The sequence below is a fragment of the Acinonyx jubatus genome, chromosome E4 (assembly GCF_027475565.1).
Source record: "Acinonyx jubatus isolate Ajub_Pintada_27869175 chromosome E4, VMU_Ajub_asm_v1.0, whole genome shotgun sequence".
NCBI classification, from domain to species: domain Eukaryota; kingdom Metazoa; phylum Chordata; class Mammalia; order Carnivora; family Felidae; genus Acinonyx; species Acinonyx jubatus.
In genome coordinates, this window is record NC_069395.1 from 54,862,174 (window position 1) to 54,887,839 (window position 25,666).

The following is a 25,666-nucleotide window of genomic DNA, read 5'->3' on the forward strand; positions in this document are numbered from 1 at the left end:
GACTAGCTCCCATGAGTTCCTTCCAGGAATTAAACTCTAGAATCCCAATTGTGCCCTGAAGGTTCTTATTGTGTCTATCATGGTATAAATAAGCTAATCAATATTGTTTATCCAGAAAATTTATGATACAAACTAGTCCAGAGGATTCACTACTGGATCTTCTCCACAAGAGGGCAGCATATGAAAATTTTAAAAAGCACTGCTTACGTGTATTTTTTTAAAAGTTCAATCAGACTTATACATTAATGTAAGTACATAAAAAATCACTTTTAATTCGGAAATATTTCACAATCCAATGCATTTCTATAGTTTTTGTTTCCTATCAAATTTTATTCTTGGATTTGTTTGTTTAAATTTATGAAAATACACCACAGAAAATGGGTTCACTAATTCATCTTAGCCATTGGTATCACTTGAGATAAAAGCTTACCAAGTGCTTGGCACAAAGCATGACCTCAAATATTAGAAGAAAATCGTTTCTTATAAACAGGACTTGTTGAAAATACTGCCTTTAACTACAACCAACCAGTAACTGCTATATCTGCACGTTCAAAGTTGTTACTATCTACATGGCACGAAAGTCTTAAGTTGTTGAGATCTGCATTACACAAAAACCAGATCAAGATTTCCCTTGAGTATTATTATTACTCAAAACTCTAATAGTTTGGTTATAGTCAGTAACTAAACTGCGGCTACGTATGTTATCCTAATTCTTTTGACCTTTTAAAGGGAGGTTCAAATTCTGTGTTAAGAAAGTACTCAGGAAACACAGTTGGTCATACTATTTCCCTAAAATTTTTCTAAGTTATCAGAAAGCAAAAATATTTTCATTGACGGATGCAGTAATCTGAAATACTAAGCATATTGTAACTAACCAATGCAGATGACTATAGTAATTATCTGAATAAATTTCTTATCAGCTCAGGCTCCAAACCTAGGAATTTGGTAAAAAACCAGGACATACTATAATAATAGTTGGTTACTATATACCAGATATGTTATGCTATGCAATTCACAAATGTCATGTCTGTAATGTTTACCAATGCTTGTAAGTACTATTACTTTCTCTCCATTTTAGTGGAGAGGAAGGAGAGTTTTATACAGGAAGTATCAAAACCTACATTTAAAACTAGGCAAATAAACGAAATCAATCACTCAATAAAGGTAGGCATGCTGCTACTGTAATTTTTCCTAATATTAAATAAACTGATAATTTATTATAAACATTTTAATGTTTAAAAGAACAGAAAAAGCTTAACACAGTTTAGGAAAACTGTTTTAAAATAAATCCAAAGATATTTATGTTATTGGTGGCCTTGGTGACTGGGCAGGACTTTGCTTTCTGGGCCTTTATCCAGCTGGATTATTTATTGTAGGTTTGCAACTCAAGAGGAAAATATCACTTATTCTTAAGGTTCAACATTCACTTCCTAGCAACCAGTACAGAGCGATAAAACATATGGTTAAAACGTATTCATTTAAATCACAGAGGACACCTATAAGCACCACAGTTTTGCAAAGAAAACCCCAAAAAGAAAGGAGGGCTGCTTGTCATCTAGAAGATGACTTACCAACAGGAAGACAATGTGCAGGCCCTTCTCTAAGTGTGAAGACTCTCCTCCCAAAGCTACAAAGTCCTAAGAGGACTCTTCTGGAAAATAACAACTTAGGAGGCAAAGACTCCGGAGACCATTAACCTCTTTTGCTCAAGCACCCTTACGCTCTGAGAACAGACCAAAAAACTGGGGGAGAACAATGTCTGGGTCCTCTGTCTAGACTGGCTCCTCTGCTCAGTTCAACTTTCAGCTTCTTTAAAGGAACACAAGTTGATTACACTGAAGCCAAAGTACTCACCCTCGCTTCCCACTTTTTGATGGCGGCCCACCTCTCCTTTCATTTCTAGGACCTGAGAAATTCCTTCCAGATTTGGGTGGACCGCTGTTGCCGCGCCGATTCTGGCGATCTACGCCAGGTCTCTGGCTAGAAAAACTTCTCTTTGCTATTTCCCTTTTTGGAGGTAAAGCATTCTCTCCGGTTTTTACAACTGCTTGTGCATTCAAATCAGCATTTTTTTTTTCATCTCTTTCACGCCTCTCATTGAAATCACTGCTTTCAGAAGCTGTTTCCCATTCCTCATTTGCCTGATCTGAAGAGTTCTGATTAGATAAGTCTGGTGTCTTGTTTCCAGAAATCTCCCCAGCAGGATTAACTGGTTCTTGAACAACATTATTAACTGGGCCATTTGTGGGCACTGCCACCTCGTTGGTTTTTGAAGCAGCCTCCCTCTCTCTGAGACGTCTGAATCTAGGTGGCTTGTCTTGTCTCGGTGGCCGGGTAGGACGTTGTCTTCGGGGCCTCTCTCTAGCTGGGTCAAATTTTCGCTCAAATTTTGGAGGTCGTTTATCTGCTGGTATAGGAAGAAACTGCTCATGCCTTCTTGGTGGCTCTTCATCGTCTGGCTTAGGAGCTTCTACCTGCCTTGGGTTCCACTGATTGTCCCGATAAGCAGGTCTTCGGATGGTGGAAGGGCGTGATGGCCGACCTGCAGGATCCCTTCCGCCGCGTCGGAATGTTCCCCCTCTGCCTCGCCGTGTAGGCTCTCCCTTAGGAAGGAAGCCTGGTTTAGATTTATCATCATCCCTCACATAAGGTTTTTCTAGAGGTCTATTATCTATTCGGATGTGATTTTCAGGCTTGAAAGAAGACTGAGGCTTCATGGGCTTTTTGTTTTCAGAACGTTCCTCTCTTTTGGGAAGTTTACCTTTGCTTAAACTATCCTTGTCACTTGCACTTTCATGAATTTCACTGTCTGTGTCAGTCTCTGAACCTCGCTGTCGTCTCCTTTTGGGAACGACTTCAAAATCGGAGCTCTCACTTCGTGTTTCACTTTCTTCTCGCTGTCTGAGAGGTCCTGAGGGCACATGCTCTGTCCGTGGCTTACTGTCTCTATACTGAGGATAATCTCGAGTGTGCCCTCTCCCACCACGGCCACGCCCTCCATAAGAACCTCTATAGCTCCGGCCCCTGGAATAGTATTCGCCTCGGCCTCGACCTCTGTACCCTTGATCTGGAAACCAATCTCTATCTCTCGCTTCTTTCCAATAGGTCCTAGGGGGTAAAGTGGATTCTTTTTTAACTGCTGGTCTTGAATCTGGTCGAGGCCTCTCTACAAGGTCTTTGCTACCAACTTTCTCAGGTTGTTTTTCTTCTTTGACTGTTGGTGCTGTGACAATCTGTGGGTTTACAGTTTTAGCCACAGGCTCTACCTCAACACTACTTACAGGTTCTGAGGGCTTCTCAGCATCTTGAGGTGGCTTTTGAACCAAAGTTGAAGTTTCTGTTGAAGGGAATTTCTCTGGTTCTGGTTGAGGTGGTGGTAGAGCTGACTGTGGCTGAGTTGGCACAGCAGGCGGTGGGACTGGAGGGACAGGATCTTTCTTTTCCGTCTTCTCGGGTTTTACAAGTTTCTCAGGGACCTTTTCTCCCTTTTCCCCTTCTTTCTCCTTCCGTTGCTCTCGTTCCTCTTTCATATCTCTAAGTATTGGTTTTTTAATGGGACCCGATCTTCTCACAGGCCTATCACTACCCTCTTCTCTTCTGTTGGAGCTTGGCCTTGGGCCCCAACGAGTTTCCGATTTGGATTTATATAGTTTTTCAGGTTTTGGTCCTTCAGAAGATCGTATAAAGCCATCCTTCTTTGGTTTTTCCTCAGTCCTTTCTGTTGGTTCCTTTGGATCAGTGCATCTGCTGGTTACTTTAGGAATGCTTACGGATGGCTCACTTCTTTGCTCCTCTGACTTTTGAGTATGGTTAGAGCCATGGGAAACACTTCTTTTCCGGGCAGGCTGACTTTCCGCTCCAGCCGAAATCCGCTCTTCTGGAGGAGTGGATACAGGTTTTTGATCAGGAACATCAAAACAAGCAGACTGATTATTTGTGTCAGTATGGCGAGGTCTAATGTCTTCCACAGATCTGCTTAAAAACTTTTGTACTTCTGTCTCATTTGATTCTCTGACAAAGTCTGCTTTTGGATGAGCCTCTAATTGACTGTGTTCTACAGGATAAGCAGCAGTAATCGGTTCCGGATCCAGTGAGGCTTCAGGCCTAAAATAATGAGAATTCAGAGGCATCGCTATCAACGCAAAAACTCTTTTGCATAAGTGTGTAGCAAAACAACCTCTCTAATTATACATGTAAATGAGGGGCACCTCGATGGCTCAGTCTGTTAAGCGTCCAACTCTTGGTTTTGGTAGAGGTCATGATCTCACGGTTCATGAGATCGAGCCCAAAGCTGGGCTCCCCTCTGACAGCATAGAGCCTGGTGGAATTCTGTCTCTCCCTTTCTCTCTACCTCTCCCTGGCTTGCGCACACATAGCTCTGTCTCAAAATAAATAAACCTTAAAAAAAAAAAAAAAAGTAAATGGATCCTAATCATAAAAAACATTTAAAAAGGATCCTAATCTTTGTCTCCTTTAAAAGTTTAGTGCAGCATTATTCATAATCGCCAAGAGGTGGAAACAACCTTAAATGTCCACTGACAGACGAATGCATTAACAAAATGTGGTGTCAGCGTGCCTGGTGTCTTAGTCAGCTGAGCATCCAACTCTTGATCTCAGCTCAGGTCTTGATTTCAGAGTCGTGAGTTCAAGCCCCGTGAAAAGAAAATGTAGTATATACATATATATACATACATGGAATATATATACATACAATGGAATATTCTGTGCTACCAAATGGATAAGAATGTTATGTTAATTGAAATAAATCAATTGCAGGGCAAACACTGCAGGACTCCACTTATATGAGTATATAATATAATCAAACTCATCCAATCATAAAACAGAATGGTGATTGCCAGGGCCTAGGAGGCAGTAAGATGCAAAAGTTCCTATAAGATGCAAAAGTTCTACAAATGTGCTGTAAAACACTGTACAATATTGTTAACACTGTACTTAGAGTTAACGATATTGTACAAACACTTAAAAATTTTGTTGAGGGTAGATACAGTATGTTTTTTCCCTCTCATTTGAAAACAAATGAACTTCATAAGAAAAAAGAAGTTTAGGCTATGCTGATATGAAGTATTAATTTATTTAAATGATTATTCAATTTGAGAGAGAGAGAGCAAGAGAGAGAGCAAGAGCAAGCAGGGGAGAGGCAGTGGGGGGGGGGGTGGGGAGCAGGGAGAGAGAGGATTCAGAACAGGCTCCGTACTGACAGCAGAGAGCCTAATGCAGGGCTCGAACTCACAAACCCTGAGATCATGATTTGAGCCAAAGTTGGATGCTTAACTGACTGAGCCATGCACGTGTCCCACGCTGACGTGAATTCCAAGACTAAGAATTTCCACCTATAATTATAATCGAAGACTATCCCAGAGTAGCTTTATCTTCCCCGATTAATCAGAATGATAAAGCATCACAAAATACACTCCCTTAAAAAGGCAGAAGTTCTAACTTCATAGCTATCAATTATTATAGATCACCAACTGTCTGCTACTTCAAAGTATCTTAGTGTTTATTTTTTAGGTAGGCTCCACGCCCAGCATGGAGCACAGCACAGGGCTTGAACTCATGACCCTGAGATCAAAACCTGAGGTGAGATCATGAGTTGGCCATCTAACCAACTGTGCTACCCAGGCGTCCCCAGGTTCCCCTAAAGGATCTTTGTAAATTAGTATTTATCCTTCTCTCAGCATTAGAAAACTTCCACAAGATACTGATAATCAAATGTCTACCATTTCTCATCAGTGGAAAAACTATATCAACACTTTAGCTAGACTACGTATCAAGTATCTAATCAACAGTAGAAACTTGCCAATTTTAACATTCAACACTGAATTTCAATATTTAATTCAGTGTACAGAACTAGGTGACAAAATGCTCTAATACAGAAATGACAGAAAAACAATGCATGTCCAAAAATGAAATGACATACACTACATGGGAGGAAATCAGATTTGTGGCTCAGTCCTAAACCAGGATGATCTTCAGGGACACTACCTACTTTTCATTTTACCACAATATTCAGTTTAGTCTGTTAATTTCTACCATTACCTTGCATCCTCAGGTTCTTCTGTTGCCTTGGGAGCAGTGGCCTGTTGAGGCTCCGTATGAGGATAGGGATCCGACCCCCACATCACACGAGGTTCAGAGAGGGAGACTGCATGATCTCTTGCAGATCGTGCTATATGCTCAAATGACTCAGAACTGTTTGGTGATCCTTCCATTTGCTCTCTTCTCATTAATGGCTTGGGAGGAATCATTCCTTTACAAAAGGTCAGAAAAAGATGGGGAAAACAATCACTATACACACAGAATCTGGGTTATTAATTACTATTGGGACTCTCTATACTTGAGCTACAGAAATACTTTTTGCCAAGTTAAAGTGATGAACTCAAGAAATGATCAGTGAAAATTACACAAGTTTTTCTGTGAATGAGATTCTTATTGTTGCTATTAAATAGATTTAAGAATTGAGGAAGTGAAACAAAACCAAAATAGCAGCTTATTTTTACTTTAAAGGAAGAAAAAAAAGCCTATAAAAATCAGGTAACACATGATGCCTCTATGCATGTAAATAAAAAACAAAGAGGATTACACCAACAGTGACAGACTTCCAGAGCAAATATTTCCTATAGAAAATTCCATTAATACAGTTTACTCCGTTGATCAATAATGCTATCAATTATTAAATTTTAAAATTGCAGTATATATTTTAAAATTAAGGCATGACTCTTGATATTTTTATATTATGATCATACCCATAATCTTCCTCGGTATCATTTTGGTAATGTACTATCTGGATTTATTCTGATAGATTCCACACAAGACTGCTAATTCACTGGTTTTCAGCTAACTTATGTGAAAAGTCCAGTGTTAGGTGGGAAAAATGGAAAAGCTGGAATACAGAATATATGACAAAATTCAAATGCTTAAGCACTCAAAAGAATGAAAACAATTTAGCAAATAACAGAAAGCATGATTTAAGACTCAAAAAATGTTTAAATAATATTTACAAAACTGAAAATAACTAGTGTCTTGGCCTTATCACACTGTTGCGACAGTGTCTGCCTTTAACTCATCTGTGTGCAAAGTTACAGAAATTTTGATTAAAAATCTAGGCACCCTAATTTAAATTCTTACTCCATTATACCTCTTAAAGGAATTAAGGGTACAAATGGGAGGAAGATGAAAACCTTTGGTCTCGCAGAGCTACAAGTGAGCCATGAGACAACCTCAATTTCAACTTACCAGGATGAATGGGCGGAATATCCATAGCAGGTCTACCTGATATCATTCGAGGATCCATGTATGACTGCATCATGAGCCACCTTGGGTCAAAACCCATAGAAGCCAAATGCTGAGGGTGAGGCTGCATGGGCTGGTAAAGAGGTCTGTGTGGTGGGGGAGGGACCGCACCGCTAGATGGCTGTGAAGGGACTGCCTGTGGAAGGACACCTTGCTGCTGCTGCTGCTGCTGCCACTGCTGCTGTTTCATCTGTTCCTGAACAAGCAGGATCACAAATCCAGATTTTAGGTCCATGTGATAAATTAGTATAATCAATCATATCAGAAAATAATGGGCTTTTTTGAATTCTTCAGGGAAAAGAATTCGAAAGACATTTAACAAAGGGAGGCGGTGACACAAAAGAACCAAAGATAAGTTAGGACACGTTGCCTTAAACTTAAGAAATTAATCAGAAAGGAAGAAATCACTCATTAATTAGACTGCAGAAATTGTTTCCTAGAAAGGAAGATGGGGTCTATAAATGAAGTAGAGGGGGGAAAATGACACAGAAGTTTTCGGTAATACCCATTAGCAACAAACTTTTATTAAAAAGGGAAAGAATTTCAGGGAAAATTTGTGTCCTTTTTGTATTTTAGGTTTCATGTTATACTCAGAGTATTGAACAATAAACCTTTTCAATCACACATACATGATACAATGTTTTCGTTGTTACCTGCTGTCGCTGGAATCGAGGCGGTAAAGACTTCTGAAACTGTTTAAAATAACCAGATAATACAGCAGGCCGAGGCTGAGACCCTGATTCTGGCTCTGTTTCATGTGCCATTTGTGTGGTCTCTTTTTCACTGCGATTGCTGTCTTGTCTGATGAAAACTGGGTCATCCTCTGTCCAAAGAAAAGGTGAAAAATAACTATACTCCTCTATGAGACTTAACAAACACATGATGTGTGCGCTGGAGTGAAATTACTAGATTGATATATTAAAAAGGTTAAGAAGAAAGCATCCTCAACAGTCCAGAAAACTATCCTATACTCTCATACTGGTAACCATCAATGAGATTTACATTAAGTTAACAAAACCTTACATTTCCTCAAAGCTAGATAAGCAAGAAAGAGATTCTTAAGAAAGAAAACAGGCCCAAATGCTTTACCAAGCAAAAATTTGTATTTGATATTTTGTGATAATAAAATATTTCAAATATGATGTATTTCCCATTGTTTCAATAAATATCAATCCTGTCAGTATTTACCTGTGGCTCACTAGGACTTATGTGAAAACACAAATGGCCTAAACTTAAATAACAACACAATAGTTTTTTGATCAACAGACTACTAGGAAAAAGGAAGCCAATCAAAGTCTGACAACAGAGTGATCACCAGCTATCTTCAAACATATAAATTATTATTCTATGTACAGTATATATCACGAATGATACCAAAAAGAACTATACACATACTTACTAAATAAATAACAATTCTGCATTCTAAAGAAAACCAGAGCCATATTTGTTCTAGAGAATGCCATTTGTCACAATTACAAAGCCAAGTTCATTATGAATTCTTTTCTCACAGAACTAGGGATGAATTTTAAAACAAAGTTTATTTTGCCAGTGTAAAAATCATGCTCTAAAGAATCACAAATCACATTTTATTGTTGGCATACATTTGACATTAAGTGTTGTAAAAGGGAAAATAAAATATTGGAGAGAAAAAAATTGCCAAGTAAATTCAATGCTTAAAACCAAAAGGGTACATCACGCTGAAAAACCTAGCAAAAATTAAATTGCCATCAGAGAATATATATGAATAAAAATAAAAACGCCATTAAATAATGATTAAAAAGAAAAGTATAAATAATTTGTGTCGGTATAGTCCTCACTGACCGTTAAATCAATCCGATGAATACATGTATTCACTGGTGGAACAAGGACTAAAATATGAATTTCCTTATTTCAAATCTATACTCCTTTCTCATCATCTGTTAATGAGATTCTCTGAGGTTGTTCTCTTTTAGCATCCATTAATATTAAAGTATGCCAATGATGGGGTGCCTGGGTGGCTCAGTTGGTTAAGTGTCTGACTTCAGCTCAGGTCACAATCTCACAATTCTAGAGTTCATGGCCCGCACTGGGCACTCTGCTGTTAGGAAAGCCTGCTTCAGATCCTCTATCTCCCTCTCTCTCTGCCCCTCCCCTGAGCATATGTGTGCACATGTGCATGCACGCTCGCTCTCTCTCAAAAATAAATATTTAAAAATAAAGAAACGAAATGTTTCAATACAATAAAACCAACTAAACACAAAAGACATGAAATGACAGAAAAGGAGGGGCAAAAATGGAAAGAAGGCATATAAAAAACCAATAATACCAAAAGGTCAGAAATAAGTCCCCTCTAATCAATATTTACTTTAAATGGACTGAATTGGACTCCAATCAAAAGACTGAGATTGTCAAAAAAGGGTAAACATACATGATCTAACTATATGTTATCTGTAAGAAACTCACATAAGATCCAAGGACAAAAAGGGATTGAAAATGAAAGTATGAACAAAGATATTCCATAGAAATAGTAACCAAAAAAGCAAGGTGGCTATACTAGTATCAGACAAGACTGGCTTTGAAATAAGTTTTACAAGACAAAGGATATTACATACAAAGGTTCAATGCAGCAAGATATAGCAATTACAAATATTTACACATATTTAATACATGTGTGTGTCTCTAACAACAGGCCATGAAAATATATGAAGTAAAATACTGAAATAGTTGAAGGGATAAACAGACTGCTCTACATTTACATTTGGACACTCAATAATGAATAGAATAACCAGACAGAAGGCAAGTTAGGAAACCAAGGACTAAACACAATAAACCAACCAGATCTACCAGATCTACAGAACACTCTAACAAACAGTCAACACATTCTTTTCAAGTGCACGTAAGACATTTTCCAAGATAGACCCTATGTTAGGCCACAAATCAATCAACTGTTGAAAGACTTAAAATGATAAATCTCATATGAAGTATCTTCTCTGACTACAATGAGATGAAGTTAGAAATCAAAAAGAGAAGTGAAACAGGAAAAGTCACAAATCTGTGGAAATTAGACAACACACTTTTTTTTAAGTAGGTCCCACGCCCAATATGTGGCTCAAATTCATGACCCTGAGACCAAGAAACAGTTGCCATGTTCTACTAACTGAGCCAGCCAAGTGCCCCTAAACAACACACTCTTAATCAACTAAGACGTCACAGAATAAATGACAATGGAAATTAGAAAATACTTAAGATATGAATGAAAACAAAACCACAACATACCAAAGCACACAGGACATGGCAAAAGTGGTGCAAAGGGAGGATATTGATCGGTATAAATGCTTACATTAAAAAAAAGATCTTCAATCCAAAACCTAGTATTACAACGTAAGGGAAGAGAATAAGAATAAAGTAAACCCAAGGTTACTAGAAGAAAGGAAATAAAGGATCAATACAGACATCCACAACAATGAGAATAGAAAAATTGAGAAAATTAATGCAGCTAAATAGTGGGTTCTTTGAAAAGGTCAATAAAATTGATAAACCTTTAACTAGAAAGATTCAACTTATTAAAATCAGAAATAGAAACTGGGACATTACTACCAATTCTACAGAAACAAAAAGGATTATGAGAGTATTATGGACAGCTATATACCAAAATAGGATAACCAAGATGAAATGAACAAATTCCTAAAAACATAAACTTTGTAGTCCCTAGTATACTAATAACGTATGACCTAAAAAAGAAATTACGAAAACAATTCCATTTATAATAGCATCAAAAAATATAAAATGCTTAAGAATGAAGCATGGAGGTAAAAGATTTGCACAATGAAAACTACAAAATATTGCTTAAAGAAGAAGACATAAATGGAAACACATCCCATGTTCACAGATTGGAAGACTTAACATTGTTAACATTATCAATACCACCCAAAGCAACCTACTCTCAAAATCTTAATGGCATTCTTTACAGAAGTAGAAACACCCATCCTAAAATTCACATAGAATCTCAGGGAACCCAGGATAGCCAAAACCATCATGAAAAAAAAGGTAACAAAGATGGAAGACTCACATACCTGGATCTAAAACTATACTAGAGGGGTACCTGGGTGGCTCAGTCAGGTAAGTGTCTGACTGCTTTTTTATATGTTTGTTTGTTTGTTTATTTTAAGAGAGAAAAAGAGAGAGCACTCCCATGTGAGCATGAGCAGGGGAGAGGAAGGCAGAGGGAGGGAGAGAATCCCAAGCAGGCTCTGTGCTGTCAGCATGACATGGGGCTCAACCCCACAAATTGTGAGATCATGACCTGAGCTAAAATCAAGTGTCATATGCTTAACCAACTGAGCCACCCAGGAGCCCCAAGTGTCTTACTCTTGATTTTGGCTCAGGTCAAGATCCCAGGGTCATGGGTTTGATGGACTCCATCCTGAGCATGAAGCCTGCTTAAGATTTTCTCTTTCCTCCCTCTGCCCCTCTCTCCCACTCACATGTTCTCTCTCTCTCTTTGAAATAAAATAAAAATAAAAGCATACAGTAGTAAAAACAGTATGATACTAGCATAAAGTCAGGCAGAAAGGCCAATGGGAAAGAATTGAGACCCCAAAATAAACCATCACATACATGGTTGAATGATTTTAGAAAAGGCTGCCAAGACCATTCAATGGGGGGAAAGAATAGTCTTTTCAGCAAATGGTACTGGGAAAACTGAATATCCACATGCAAATGAGTAAAGCTGTACCCTTACCTAACAAAATGTACAAAACTGAACTCAAAATAGGTCAAAGATGTAAATTTAAGACAAAGCTATAAAACCCTTAGAAGAAAACACAGCAAAAGCTTCATATAAGATTTGGCCATGACTTCTTAGACTTCACGCCAAAGGCAGAGACAACAAAAAAATAGATGGATTTCATGAAAACTTTAAAGGTTTTTGCGTGAAAAGAATATTCAGAGTGAAAAGGCAACCTATGTAAAGGGAGATGATATTGCCATATCACATATCTGATAAGGGATTAACATCTAGAATGTATAGCCAACTCCTAAAACTTAACAATCTGATTCAAAAATGGACAAATGACTTGAACATTTCTCCAAAGATATACAACTGGCCAACACACACACGAAAAGATAATAATACGTGGCATCACTAACTGGGAAAAGGCACGGCGAAACTACAATGAGATACCACCTCATACTCATTAGAAGGCTACTATCATAAAAATCCCAGAAAGTTAACAGATGTTGGCAAGGACATGGAGAAACTGGAACCCTTGTACACTGTTGGTGGGAATATAAAATGGTGCATTTGATGTGAAAAACGGTATAGTAGTCCCTCCAAAAATTAAAAATAGAATTCCCAGATAATACAGCAATTCCACTTCTGAGTATATAATCAAAAGAAATGAAAGCAGGGTCTCAACAAGGTATTTGTATACTCACATTCACAGGAGTATTCAAAATAGGTAAAATATGGGATCAACCAAAGTGTCCATCAACAGATAAAGAGATAAACAAAATGTGGTATATATAGGTAATAGATTATAGCCTTAAAGAGGAAGAAAATTCTGCAATAAGCTTTAATATGGAGGAACCTTGAAGACATTATGCTAAGTGAAATAAGCCCATCACAAAAAAGACAAATACTGTAGGGTTTTGTGCATCTGAGGCACTGAGAACAGTCAACATCATAGAGACAGAAATCAGAATAGGGGTTGCCAGGGGCTGAAGAGAAAGGTGAATGGGGAACTGCTGTTTAATAGTACAGAGTTTCAGTTTTACAAGATGCAAAGAATTCTGGAGATGGATGGATGGTGGTGATGGCTGCACAACACTATGAATGTATTTAATACCACTAAACTGTACAGCTAAAAATTGTTAAGATGGTAAATTTTATGTTACATATATTTTACCATAATAAAGCAAACAGGAAAAAAGGATAATAAAGTATCCAATACAATTCAACTTCTATTTAAAAAAAAAAACTCAATCACTCTCATCTGGATTACAGACCTGTATTAAAAATACACAGGGGTGTCTGGGTGGCTCAGGTGGTTAAACATCCGACTCTTAGTTGCGGTCCATGTTTATGAGTTCAAGCCCCATGCCAGGCTCTGAGCTGACAGTGTGGAGCCTGCTTGGGATTCTGTCTCCAAAATAAATAAACTTAAAAAAAATACACAAACATCCACACCAGAGGTAATATGAAGCCTCGTAAATTTCTATAAGAACAAACAAGACTAGCATACCTTTACTACAGGTGTTTTCACTTTCTGGTTTCTCTACCACAGGCTCTAAAGTAGGTTCCTTGTGTTCGATTTTCTCCTCCACTTTCTCCCTTTCTTTCTTCTCCGACTCACATTCTTTTTCCTGTTCCTTGATCTTTTGCAGTTCTTTTTCCTTTTCCTGCTGCCGTTCCAGTTCTTTCTCTTTTTCTTGCTTTCTTTCCTTTTCCATTTCTCTCTGTTTTTCCTGCTCTCTCTCCAGTTCTTTCTCCTTCTCCTGTTGCCTCTCCCTTTCTTTTTCCCTCTCCTTCTCTCGCTCCCGTTCCTGTTCTTTTTCAAGTTCTTTCTCGCGCTCTCTTTCTTTTTCTCGCTCCCTTTCTCTAATCTCCTCTGGAGATGGCTGTTTGTCCACTATGCCAAGCTTTTCATCCAACCGTTTCAGTTTCTCTGCACACGCTGCCTTCCTTTGCTCTTCCATTCTTCGCTCTTCCTCTTCGCGCCGCTTCCGAGCACGTTCCACTGCGGCAGAAAGTTCTGACTGCTGTCTTCTTCTTTGCTTCCATATTTCATCTTCATCCGGTACTTGCTGCTTGGGGGGGAAAGGGCCTGGTCTTCCAGGTACTGCCTGTCGGTCTGGAGGAGGATGCTGAAACATTATGATAAATTATCAGGTGAATATGACAAATCTATTTCCGACCAACACTGGACTTCTGACATGAAGGGGGCAGGAAAAACTCCACAAAATGTCACAACTATTCCTGATAAGACACGCACATTAAAATGCAAACAAGAAGCAACATGGGAAAAATATTAAATTCAGATAATTCCCCAAACTAAGACCAGAACAATTAATCTAGCCATCTAACATTTACTGCGCATGCACCTATTTATTGTGGCAGACATTACTGCTCACTCAGAATTTGTTGAATAAAATTAGAAGCTGTCACAACATGAATTTCAAAATCTAAATTTAGACACAAAGGAAATTTAGAATGTGAGCACTTTTCAGAGCACCAACTGTCAGAGATGGAATCCCTAAGGAGGGAGAAAAGTCCATAAAGATGCAAAACTGTGTCACATGAGCCCTGAGAATATAAAGGTACCATTACAGGGAAAAAACACACCCAGAGACGCTAGGTGAAGAAGAGGAGACCCCCCCCTACTGCTGACATGTCAAAGGAGGGAAGATTCCTAGAAATCAGCCTGCACAGATAGAATTTTCTACCTTTAAACTGAAAGATCTAGAAATGCATACCTAGAACCCATAGTGAAATGTGGGAGATCACGGAGAGATTTTTATGTTTTCATGATTTACGTTTCAATCGATGTGTTCTAAAACCACTACAGTCACTGCCAGCAACTATGCAGAAATAAGCAAAATAAAAAGAGCACCTGAAAGTCTGAAATATTAAGGAGCTAAAAAAAAATTGTCTTAAAAATACTGATTTTAGTACCTAGTAGGGTAAAGAAACCTTAAAAACCATGTAACCAGTCAGAATCCTCACAAACGAGAAAATAATAGTACGACAAAAACACTGGGCTATATAAAAAAATATGATCCAGACTCTATCATTTACTAACAGTGCTGACTTAGGCAAACCACTTTATCTTTCTGGTGTTTAGTTACTTCATCTCCAGCTCAGAGATAAGCTTCAAACATAAAATTATACAAAAGTACCTACTTCACGCAGTAAACTTAAAGAACAATCATTTTTTAAAAAGCAACTTCATTGAAATCGAATTCACATAAAATGTGAGGCACATATTTTAAATGCAGGTCGGAGGAGTAGGGACAAATGATACACTTGTGTAACTACTGTCCCGATCAAGACACACAGCATTTCTGGGGTGCATGGGTGGTTCAGTTGGTTAAGTGTCCGACTTCAGCTCAGGTCATGATCTCACGGTTTAAGTGTTTGAGCCTCACACTGGGCTCTCTTTGCTGTCAGCATAGAGCCCGCTTCGGATCCTCTGTCCCTCTCTCTCTGCCCCTCCCCCACTTGTACACACACTCTCTAAAAATAAACACTGGGGCGCCTCAGGGGGCTCACTGGGTTGAGCGTCCAACTTCAGCTCAGGTCATGATCTCACAGTTCGTGAGTTCGAGTCCCGCGTCAGGCTCTGTGCTGACAACTCACAGCCTGGAGCCTGCTTCGGATTCTGCGTCTCCCTCTCTCTCTGCCCCTCTCCTGCTTGTGCTCTCTCAAAAATAAATAAACATTAAAAAATTAAAATAAATAAACACTTAAAAAAAAAAAGAGAGACAGAACATTTCTTCACTCCTCTGTCAGTACAGTGCCCCTGACCCCAAAAAACCACTGGTCTACTTCTTGCAGCATAGAGCAGTTTTACCTTTCCTAGAGTTTCATATATATGGATATATCAAGTTATATTTTCTTTTGTGTCTGGCTTCTTGTGCTCAGGATGATAGTTTTGAGGTGTCTATCAGTAATTTGGTCCATTCTATTGCTGGACAGTATTCCATCATAGGCACATCACTTCATGTGGGACGGACACGTGGACTGCTTCTAGCTTTTTAACTATGAATAAACAGCTATGGACATTCACGCCTAAGTCTTTGTGTAAATGTATGTGTTTTCATTTCTCTTGGATAAATACCAAGGAGTGAAACTGCCAGAGTCACGTGTTACGTATGTGTTTCACTACATAAGACACTACCAAAATGTTTTTCAAAGTGATTACAAGGTTTTACAGCTCCGCCAGCAACATACGAGGGTGCTAGCTGCTTTATACCCTCACTGACATTTCATGTCACCAGCCTTTTAAATTTTGGATCCATAATAAAATCTCACTGGGGTTTTAATTTGCATTTTCCTGGTGGTAAAAGATACTGAACATCTTGAGGCACCTGGGTGGCTCAGTTGGTTAGGCATCCTACTCTTGATTTCAGCTCAGGTCATGATCTCACGATTGTAAGATCGAGCCCTGCGTTGAGCGTGGAGACTTCTTAAGACGGTCTCTCTTTCTGTTCCTTTGCCCCTCTCCTGCTTGCACACTCGCTCTCAAAAAGAAAAAACAAAAAAACAAAAAACTGAACATCTTTTCATGTGGTTATTGGCCATCTGTAGATCTTGTTTTGTGAAGTGAACGTTCGAATCATCTTGTTGGGCTATTTGTCTTATTATTAGTTATAAAGGGTTTTGTTTTGTTTTAAATATATCCCGGTACACGTTCTTGGTCAAATGTATTATTAATATTTTGTAGGACATATTTTTTCATTGTCTTAGAGATGTTTTTCAAAGTCTAACTGACATTATTTTTTTCTTTCTAATTCATGCATCCTGCGTCTTATCTAAGACCATCTTTGTTGGCCCAAGTTTAAAGACTTTCTTCTACATTTTCCTCTAGAGGTTAGTTTTAGCTTGTGTGTATATAAAAATACTATAAAGAGCATTCAGTGGTTCAAAGGAAAATGGTGAAGATGAATGTGACGGTTGTGGTAGATATACCTATCACACAAGGCCTCTAAAGTGGTCACACCTGAGCAAAGATTTTGGTCAGAAGAACAACCTCTGGAAAACATTCCTCTAGTTAGAGGGAACAGCAAATAAAATGTATGTTTTCGGTGCTTCAATAAACCGTGTGCGGCAAGAACAGAGAGAAAAGTAAGATCAGGAGAGTAGACAGAGACCTTAAAGACCACTGGAAGGACCTAAGCAAGAAATCACTGATCTAACATGTATAGTTTTCAAGGATTATATCTACTATAGAATTTAGGATGGGGGTGGCAGGTAAGCAGGCAACAGGAGTGGAAAATAAGACCTATTAGGAACCTACTGTGGTAGTTCAAATGAAATATAACAGACGGTAGTGAGTACTCAGTGTAGGAATATATTCCAAAGATAGGGATGCCATAATTTGCTGATACATATAGGCTGGATGCATGATAAAAAAGAAAGACGATTTGTGAGTGACTTCTAGGTTTCAACCTGAGCAAATGGGTAAATGATAATGCCATCACCTAAGATGGGAGGCCCAGGGAAGAAGCAGGGCCGTACGTGTATATGGGGGTGGGAGGTGTTATTACAGTTGTTACAGTTTGGACATACCTATCAGAAATCCAAGTGGTGATGCTGAATTGATCACTAAATACATGATTCTTAAAGTTAGGGTAGAGCTTTAAGGGCTATAGATACGTGTATCTGAGTACCACCAGCACATAGATGAGATCCCCCAGGGAAAGGATATGGCTAGAGAAAGGAATGAGAACACAGCCCTTAACCCTCCAACACCCAAAGGTACTAAAGGCCCAGAAGAAATACAAATTGAAGAGAACAAAATAGTGTGATGGCTCAAAAGTTTAAAAAAAAAGAAAGAAAAGTCTTTCAAGAAGGACGGAGAGGTTAACCTTGTCAAGAGCTACGGAGATTAAGTAAAATGAAGACAAGAGAAGTGGATTCAGCAAGATGGAAATCATTACCGACCTTCATAATAATAGTTTCAAAGGTATAGCGATAGATGACAAAGCTGGACTGTTAAGGGTTAATGAGAAAGTGAAGATATTAAGTGTAAATTACTCACTAAGACAATTTTGCCATGCAGGAAAACAGGGAAATGGGGTAGAAACTACAAGGAGATGGAGGGCAGTGAGAGTCAAAGGATGGGTGATTTTCTTAACAGTTTTTTTAAGATGAGAGACAATATTACCAGTTAAGTGACAGAAGTGGGGATCAAGGGAACAAGTAGAAGGGCTGTGCTTAGTAGTGAGGACAGGAAGGGCACTGAAAAGGGAAAATGGTTGCTTCTCATTTCTTAGTGAAATTAGGAGCATGCTTATTAGTTGAGAATGAAGAGTAGTGGAAAAAAGAGGAAGAAGATACGGTGAGAGCTAACAAGGTAAAATCTGTTAACTGTTTCATAAAAGTTATACATAAGAAACATACACTGAAATCTTACCATTAAAATCAGTAAAATCAAATAATTCATACAGACCATTAAGAAGAGTTTAAGATTTACCTGTTGTGCAAGCAATTTTGGAGGTGGCGGCAGGTGTGAAGACGGTCCACGTTCCTATTATAAAGATGAGGACAATTACAAACTAATCACATAAAGGAGATCTACTGGAAATATTTCTGAACATACTCAATTTTTTCAGGACTACAAGATTGCAAAAAGTAAGCCATTTTCATCCTTTTCTCTTTTTCAATAAAAATACACTACTCACTGCAAAATAACTTTATATTCTATAAAATCACTTTGCCACTTTCATATGATTAGAACCTCAAATGAACTTTGCAGAAAAAAGAATTTTAGTGTATAAATTCTAAAATTCTACCACAAGTGATGTGGCTATGAAGTATGCCTCCAATTTTATCACTTTATTTATGTTAGCCCTTTTCTTTTTCTGAATTTTTTTCCTAATGACAAACTAAATGTATGCGATTTACCTAAAGAAAAGAAACATCTAAAACATATCAGAACTAAATACGATACACAGACTATTCACTTGCTAATACATGCATCAGTGTCACAAACACACACAAAACATCAAGACATCAAGATATGGCATATGACATTCCTCTATTCTTACAACTATCACTCTCCATGTTAAGCCAGTTAAGTTAAAAATCACACAAAACACGAATTTTATTAGAAACAGAACAAAAAAAACTTGAAATATCCTTTTTAAGAATTCACAAATTTACTCCCCAATGGCTAACTACTGCCTTAAGAATCAAATTCAGGAGGATGGGCTAAATGGGTAAGGGGCATTAAGAAAGACACCTGTTGGGATGAGCACTGGTTATACCCAGGGGATGAATCACTGGAATCTACTCCTAAAATCACTGTTGCATTATATGCTAAGTTGGATGTACATTAAAATTGTAACTAATTAATTTAAAGCAGAATAAAATTCAAGCCTCCTTGTATAGCATACACTTATCAACTGTTACACAGCTCTCCAACTCCCCTCCTGTATCAAATTACTGGGGACTTCTAGAATGTGCCAAGCTTTCTCATGCTCCTTTACTCTGAACATGTTACCATTGCTTGAAATGTCTCTCTTCCCTTTGTTTACTGGCTAATTCTCACTTCAAGTACCAAGTCTTCTGCAAAATCTTTTCCAGAGAATTCTCTAAGAGCTCATTATGTACGCTGTCATGCCACTTATCACACTGTATTGCAACCAATGTCTGATGTCTTTTCTCTTTGTTTTACAGAGACTGTTAACTACCTACTTCTACCTCCTTGAAGGGACCAGATCCTCCATAGGTTGCGTATGAATTCAACAAATACATGCTGAGTACATTATGAGTTAAGTGACTCTCTGGATGATAGCCCTTTATTATTCCCAGGTTACAATGCGTTTTTTTGCTATGTCTTGAAGTAGGATCAAGTGTATCTGTTTACCCACATATTTCCTTTAACAATGTTCTTCAAAATGACTCACACTTAATAGAATTCTCTACTCCTTATGTGTTATTTCCCTATTCCGCATACTATTTCACATGAATACTGACTAGGATTTACCAAGTATTTAGTAAAGCATAAAGCACTTAGCAATGTTAGTTTGGAAAAACAGTTTATCCCTCCACTTTGATACGGCCAAGCTGTTATAAGGGAAAAAAAGTTAAACTTTAGTTTCTACTTGATAATTTTAGCTACTATATTGACAATTCTTGTTAAAATGCAAAAAAATTATGGTTTAGATCTAAACTATTCAAGACAAAATATAGTTTCCTTTTCCTAATTCTTCTTCCAGCTTCATAATTACAAGATTAATTCAACCAAAGCATATGCAGTGACAAGGATCCTGAGTTCAACAAACCTGATTAAATGAGGGTCCCTTCCCGTAGGGACCTTTTGATACTGACGGCTGGGCAGGTATCTGAGAAGACGATTTAGTGTTGCAAGCTTCATCTGCTTCTTTTCGGTTTTCAGTGTTTTCAGAGGCTTTTGAACCTTGATCCTCACTGAGGAATCAAAAATCCAGATGAAATAAAAAAGTTACGTGGATAGACTATACCATAAGTAAAAGCATTTTATCTACATAAAAAAGACTGTTTCCTATGGTTTTAGTGTGAGACAGGGGGAGTAGATCAAAGAATGAGATCGTTTTGTGACCTGGTGGTGCTAAGTCATTCAATCTGTAAAACATACACTGTGTATCTTTAATAGATCTCTAATGTGTTAGTAACTGGGCTTGCCCAGTTTATCACCACAAGGTATAAAGTACAGTAGAGTAGTTGTCAAATACGGACATACAACTTGAAATATAACCTGGCAAATGAATTATAATCCCACCATTTTCTATCACCTCCACCCCAAAAGTCTCTCTCATCTAAATGCAACCAAACAGGGGTGACTGGGTGGCTCAGTTGGTTAAGGGTCTGACTTTGGCTCAGGTCATGATCTCTCAGTTTGTGAGTCTGGGCCTTGTGTCCAGCTCTATGCTGACGGCTCAGAGCCTGGAGCCTGCTTCAGATTCTGTGTCTCCATGTGTCTCTCTCTCTCTCTCAAAATAAACATTTTTTTTTTAAATTAAAAAAAGAATAAATGTAACCAAAAAATATTATAATTAATTAATACCTGTATTCTAGTTTACTCTGATTTAATGAAAGAGATAAGTCAAACTATGGCATTTTTTAAAATCACAAGTTCCAGGCAGCTCACAACTGATCGTGAAACAGGAGTGTATCATACTGCCATGGCTAAAAAACTATACCAACATGTGCATGCAAGCTCCTTATATTTTAAGAGCCTGATTTTTATGTTACATAACCCATATATTTCTGACTATGATGCCCCTATGTTAGAGAAGAGAGTAAAAGCTCTCACTGTCTAAACTGAAATGCTGCTTGAAATTAAAAAAAAAAAAAAAAAATCAAAGACTTGATTAAAGCAGCTGTAGTAACCCAAGTTATTTTTCTCCAATTCTGGAAATATGAATCAGTTCGAGCAAGTAACTAGTTGGAAATGGTCCCTGATGCTGTCTTTCTAAGTACCTCCGACTAAACATCTTGTTTTCTAAATATGTATTTTATTTAGAAACATCAAAGTTTAATTCCTTCATTAGCTGTACTTTAAAAAAATTTTTTGGCTTGTTAGTCACCTTCCCAGTCAGTATATTCTTGGAGTAGAATGTAGAAAACTTATACAAAAAGAATAAATACCTATTAATGAAGCCTCTCTGCGTGAATGGATGTTGTATCAATGAATTCATACTGTTGCTTGTGGAAGGTATCACAACAGCTTACCTGCTATTTTCTTTAGGGCTACTACTTCCTTGCTCATCGTCATCGCTGAAATTCAGCTGTTCTGTATAATCTACTTCCATCTGAGCACCTATTAAATTAAAGAAAACTTAGACTGACTGTTTAAAAACATCTAAAAACTAAAAATGCTTAATTAATTTTGCCTCTTACCTGCCCAACCTTCATCAGCTTCAGCATCGAGGTTATCAAATTTATCAAGCTCCTTTAGTTCTGATGCGCTAAGGATGGAGGGGCGTTCAGGCTCAGAGGCCCACGAAGGAGGCGGGCCCCTTCCTCGAAGGCCTCTAATGAACAAGAGGTGATGAGGGGAAAGGATACAAAGTTTTAATGCTTCTAAATTAGGTAAATATGAAAAGACTGGAATTTCATTTTAATTCAACATTAATGTTTTCCACACCATGATATACACAAAATATTTTGCACCGGGCATGTGTATGAGAAATTTCTAATGTATATATGTAAATTTAGGACAATATTTGATACACTTTTTTTGTAAGTATTTAATATTAGACAGTGGGCTTTTTATCACCAAAAATATTTAAAAAAACAATAAATATGTTAAAGAATAATATGGCTAAGACACACTAATATCAAAATGAAGAATTTTAAGAAAAATCATCATTAAGAAAAACGCTCAAGTCTTACACTTGGCAAAAAAAAGGGGGGTGGAGAAAATGGGAGGTCATTAATATCATGGAAAGAAAAAGGGATAAATGTAAGTGTCACATCTTTGTGATGATTTCCAGTTTTCAGAATCTTATGTCAATTAACGTTTTAGAAGAATAAAGCATTTGTGTTCTGTCTTGTAAAGGTCAATTATTTGTTCCTGGAAATTGTACTGTGAGATCAAAATAATGAATCAATCATCACAACTCACTCAAACTACAGAAAATCTCAATGAGCGTATGTGCCTTGGCAACTTTAATCATTTAATAGCCTTACTTGTTCGTTTCAGATAAAGAAGGCGGAAACCTCAGAGGACCATGAAGAGGAGGATAAGCCATCCTCGGATACTGCTGAAACATCTGTATGAAGGAAACAAAATTGATAAATTTTTTAACCAAGTTATATATATGTGTGTGTGCATAACGATATGTATATATACATAAAGATCACTCTACCTAAACCAGAGATTATAATTTATAGAAAGAAAGGTTAAAATAAACTATACTGTGAAAAATCAGTTTTATCGGCTAGTATATAAATCATCATTCACCCTTAACAATAAGCCATCCTGTAAGACTACTGCTTGCACCAAGGCTTTACAAATAAAGGTAATAACTAGGGACATATCCTACAAAGAGCTTCTGTTATCCCATTAACAAAATTACATAAATAATTATATACTGACACAAAAAACCTAAAAAGACAACATGCATGCACCCCAGAGAATTGCAAAGCCTTAACCAAGTTGAAATATTTGAAAGGAAACAATATGAGACTTCACTGCAATGGAGGAGTAGATTTATTGAAGGCAGATTTCTTGGTAAAGGGAAACTCCGTTCAGATAAAAATATCATCCACAACCCAAGAGAGTGAGGGAGGAGGTGGGTAGGGAGCTACTTGGGAGATTTTCTATGGGTAGGACATAGGTGAATTTTGATTCAAGTTATTATATAGTCATCACAAACGGAGGCCCAAAGATGATGCTCTCTATGGGAACTTGGATTTGAAAGCTAAGTTTAGGAAAAGTTATAAGATTATGAAGATACATCATGAGGGATTTATCTTATGATATGAAAAGGAAGATAAGATGTCAAGGGGTGCTTATAACCAGGTCAAAATATTTATAAGAAAGAAAAGAGGAAGAAAGAGAGATAAAGAGAGAGGCAGGCAAACAGACTGTATTACCTTAAAATATATAATCTATATTCTGAGACATATTAGCTTTTCTTAAAAAAAAAAAAAAAAGTTAGGTGCAGAAATTACTTTGTACTTGAAGAAAGGCTATGTTTATATGATCATGTTGTCCAAAGAAGAAATTTCTAAGTAGGGTTAGAGCAAAGTTAATTAAGTTAAGCACAGCAGCTAAAGCTCTAGTGGAAAGCTTTTTGTCTGGGGAATACTCTGGAGAATTTTCAGTTATATCATCTTGTACTGAAGTTAGTGAAAACACTGCTGGAGGCAAATGTTCATAGGTAAAGTTTTATTAGATCTCTCTTCTGCTAATTAGGCATAGAGATTAATTTCATGTGGTATTAAATGTTTAAAATTTAGGAATTTGCCACAAAACTAATTGTATAAACAATCTTTAAATTCTCAATATATAGTAATTATTTTTAATGTGTATTTTTGAGAGAGAGAGAGAGAGAGAGAGGGATGGAGCGAGCATGTGCACACACAAGCAAGGAGGGGCAGAGAGAGAGAGAGAACCCAAATCAGGCTCCAGGCTCCAAGCTGTAAGCACAGAGCCTGATGTGGGGCTTGAACTCACGAACTGCGAGATGATGACCTGATTTGAAGTTGGGACACTTAAACAACTGAGCCACCCAGGCACCCCTATAGTTATGGCTTTAAAAGCTTTTTGTTTTTGTTAATTAGTGGAAGACATTATTCAAACAAAATGGTTGATGAAACTGGGCACAAAGGCCACATGCTCTCCCCTTTTACTTTCCCTTCTCCCATTCTACCCCCACGTCAGAAAATTCAGGGGTCTCTGGAAGCAGAATTTACAAACTACAGGAGACAAGTAGCCTGGTGTAAATAATTTTTCAAGGCCAGGGTAGCATATGAGACTCATTTTTATCATGCATGCAAATTAAAAACTAATTTAACAAGCAATTGTATTTAGACATTCCTAGAATGGTTACATAATACAAAGAATCAGAAAATATGAACAAATATGGATATTTACCACATGAATACTTAGGAATTAAGTCATAATAAAAATAAATATAGGGCTCCTAGGTGGCTCAGTTAGTTAAGTGTCCGACTTCAGCTCAGGTCATGATCTCGTAGTTTGTGAGTTCAAGCCCTGCATCGGGCTCTATGCTGACAGCTCAGAGCCTGGAGCCTGTTTCAGATTTTGTGTCTCCCTCTCTCTCCGCCCCTCCCTTGTTTGCGCTGTCTCTCTCAAAAATAAACAAACATTATACATATATATATATATATATATATGCGCATAACATAATAAATGTAAGAACCAGACTATTATTCTTTTTGAGACTAATGGTCCCCTGAAAAATGTTAGTTTATTTACTTGGGCACATGTAAACTGCCATAACATTTCATAGGAAGCTGAGAACAAACAGATGTGTAAAGGCACCAAATTTAAATTTTAATTTATAGGAATATATGGATCAGAAGTATATATTAAATAAAACTACAAAAATAGAATCGGCAGAATCCAGACTATAAAAACTCCACAGGATAACAAATAAATAGTAACAAATAAGCTCCAAAAAAAATCTTAAGAGAGGGAGGATAAGAAGTAACCAAAGATAAGAAGATTCCTAAGAAAAATATTAACCAATTTCAAAGAACAGATGTTATCTAGATCGTAATTATAAGACAATCAGGGAAATTAGAACACTGACTCAATGTTTTTAGAAACTTTCTTTTTAGGTGTGATAGTGCCATTGTGGATTTTCCTCCTGGTCTTTCTCTTTTAAAATCCAACATAAAATACACATAGATGAAATGAAGTATCTGGAATTTGCTTCAGTAATCTGAGGTGGTGGGAAATAGGTGAAACAGACCACAAGTTGATAAATACTTAAGATGGACAGGAGTTATGGAATAAGGGGGAGGGTCACTGTACTATTATTTCTGTTTTTGCATATGTTCAAAATATTCTATAATAAAAAGTTAAAAAATATAAAGTATGTTTACCAATAAAAACTTTAGAACAAAGCACATATTAACTTTTTTGTGCCATGGACAAACCCCGTAGGCAGTCTGATAAATCCTATGAACTTCTTC

General features: G+C 37.4%; 1 protein-coding gene across 11 annotated transcripts in view; it reads right to left on the minus strand.

Annotated features, from left to right (window-relative positions):
* Positions 1–25,666, minus strand: part of PRRC2C (proline rich coiled-coil 2C) — a 93,750-nt gene that overhangs the window by 36,419 nt on the left and 31,665 nt on the right. For all 11 annotated transcript variants that reach the window (XM_027046301.2, XM_053209584.1, XM_053209581.1 and 8 more), the window contains exons 7-16: positions 22,688–22,770; positions 21,896–22,029; positions 21,728–21,815; positions 20,299–20,443; positions 18,486–18,539; positions 13,533–14,154; positions 7,965–8,134; positions 7,255–7,507; positions 6,058–6,268; positions 1,855–4,104 (exon numbers count right to left, since the gene is read on the minus strand). In XM_027046301.2, coding sequence (XP_026902102.1) covers positions 1,855–4,104; positions 6,058–6,268; positions 7,255–7,507; positions 7,965–8,134; positions 13,533–14,154; positions 18,486–18,539; positions 20,299–20,443; positions 21,728–21,815; positions 21,896–22,029; positions 22,688–22,770 — 4,010 coding nt within the window. The remainder of the gene's footprint in view (positions 1–1,854; positions 4,105–6,057; positions 6,269–7,254; positions 7,508–7,964; positions 8,135–13,532; positions 14,155–18,485; positions 18,540–20,298; positions 20,444–21,727; positions 21,816–21,895; positions 22,030–22,687; positions 22,771–25,666) is intronic.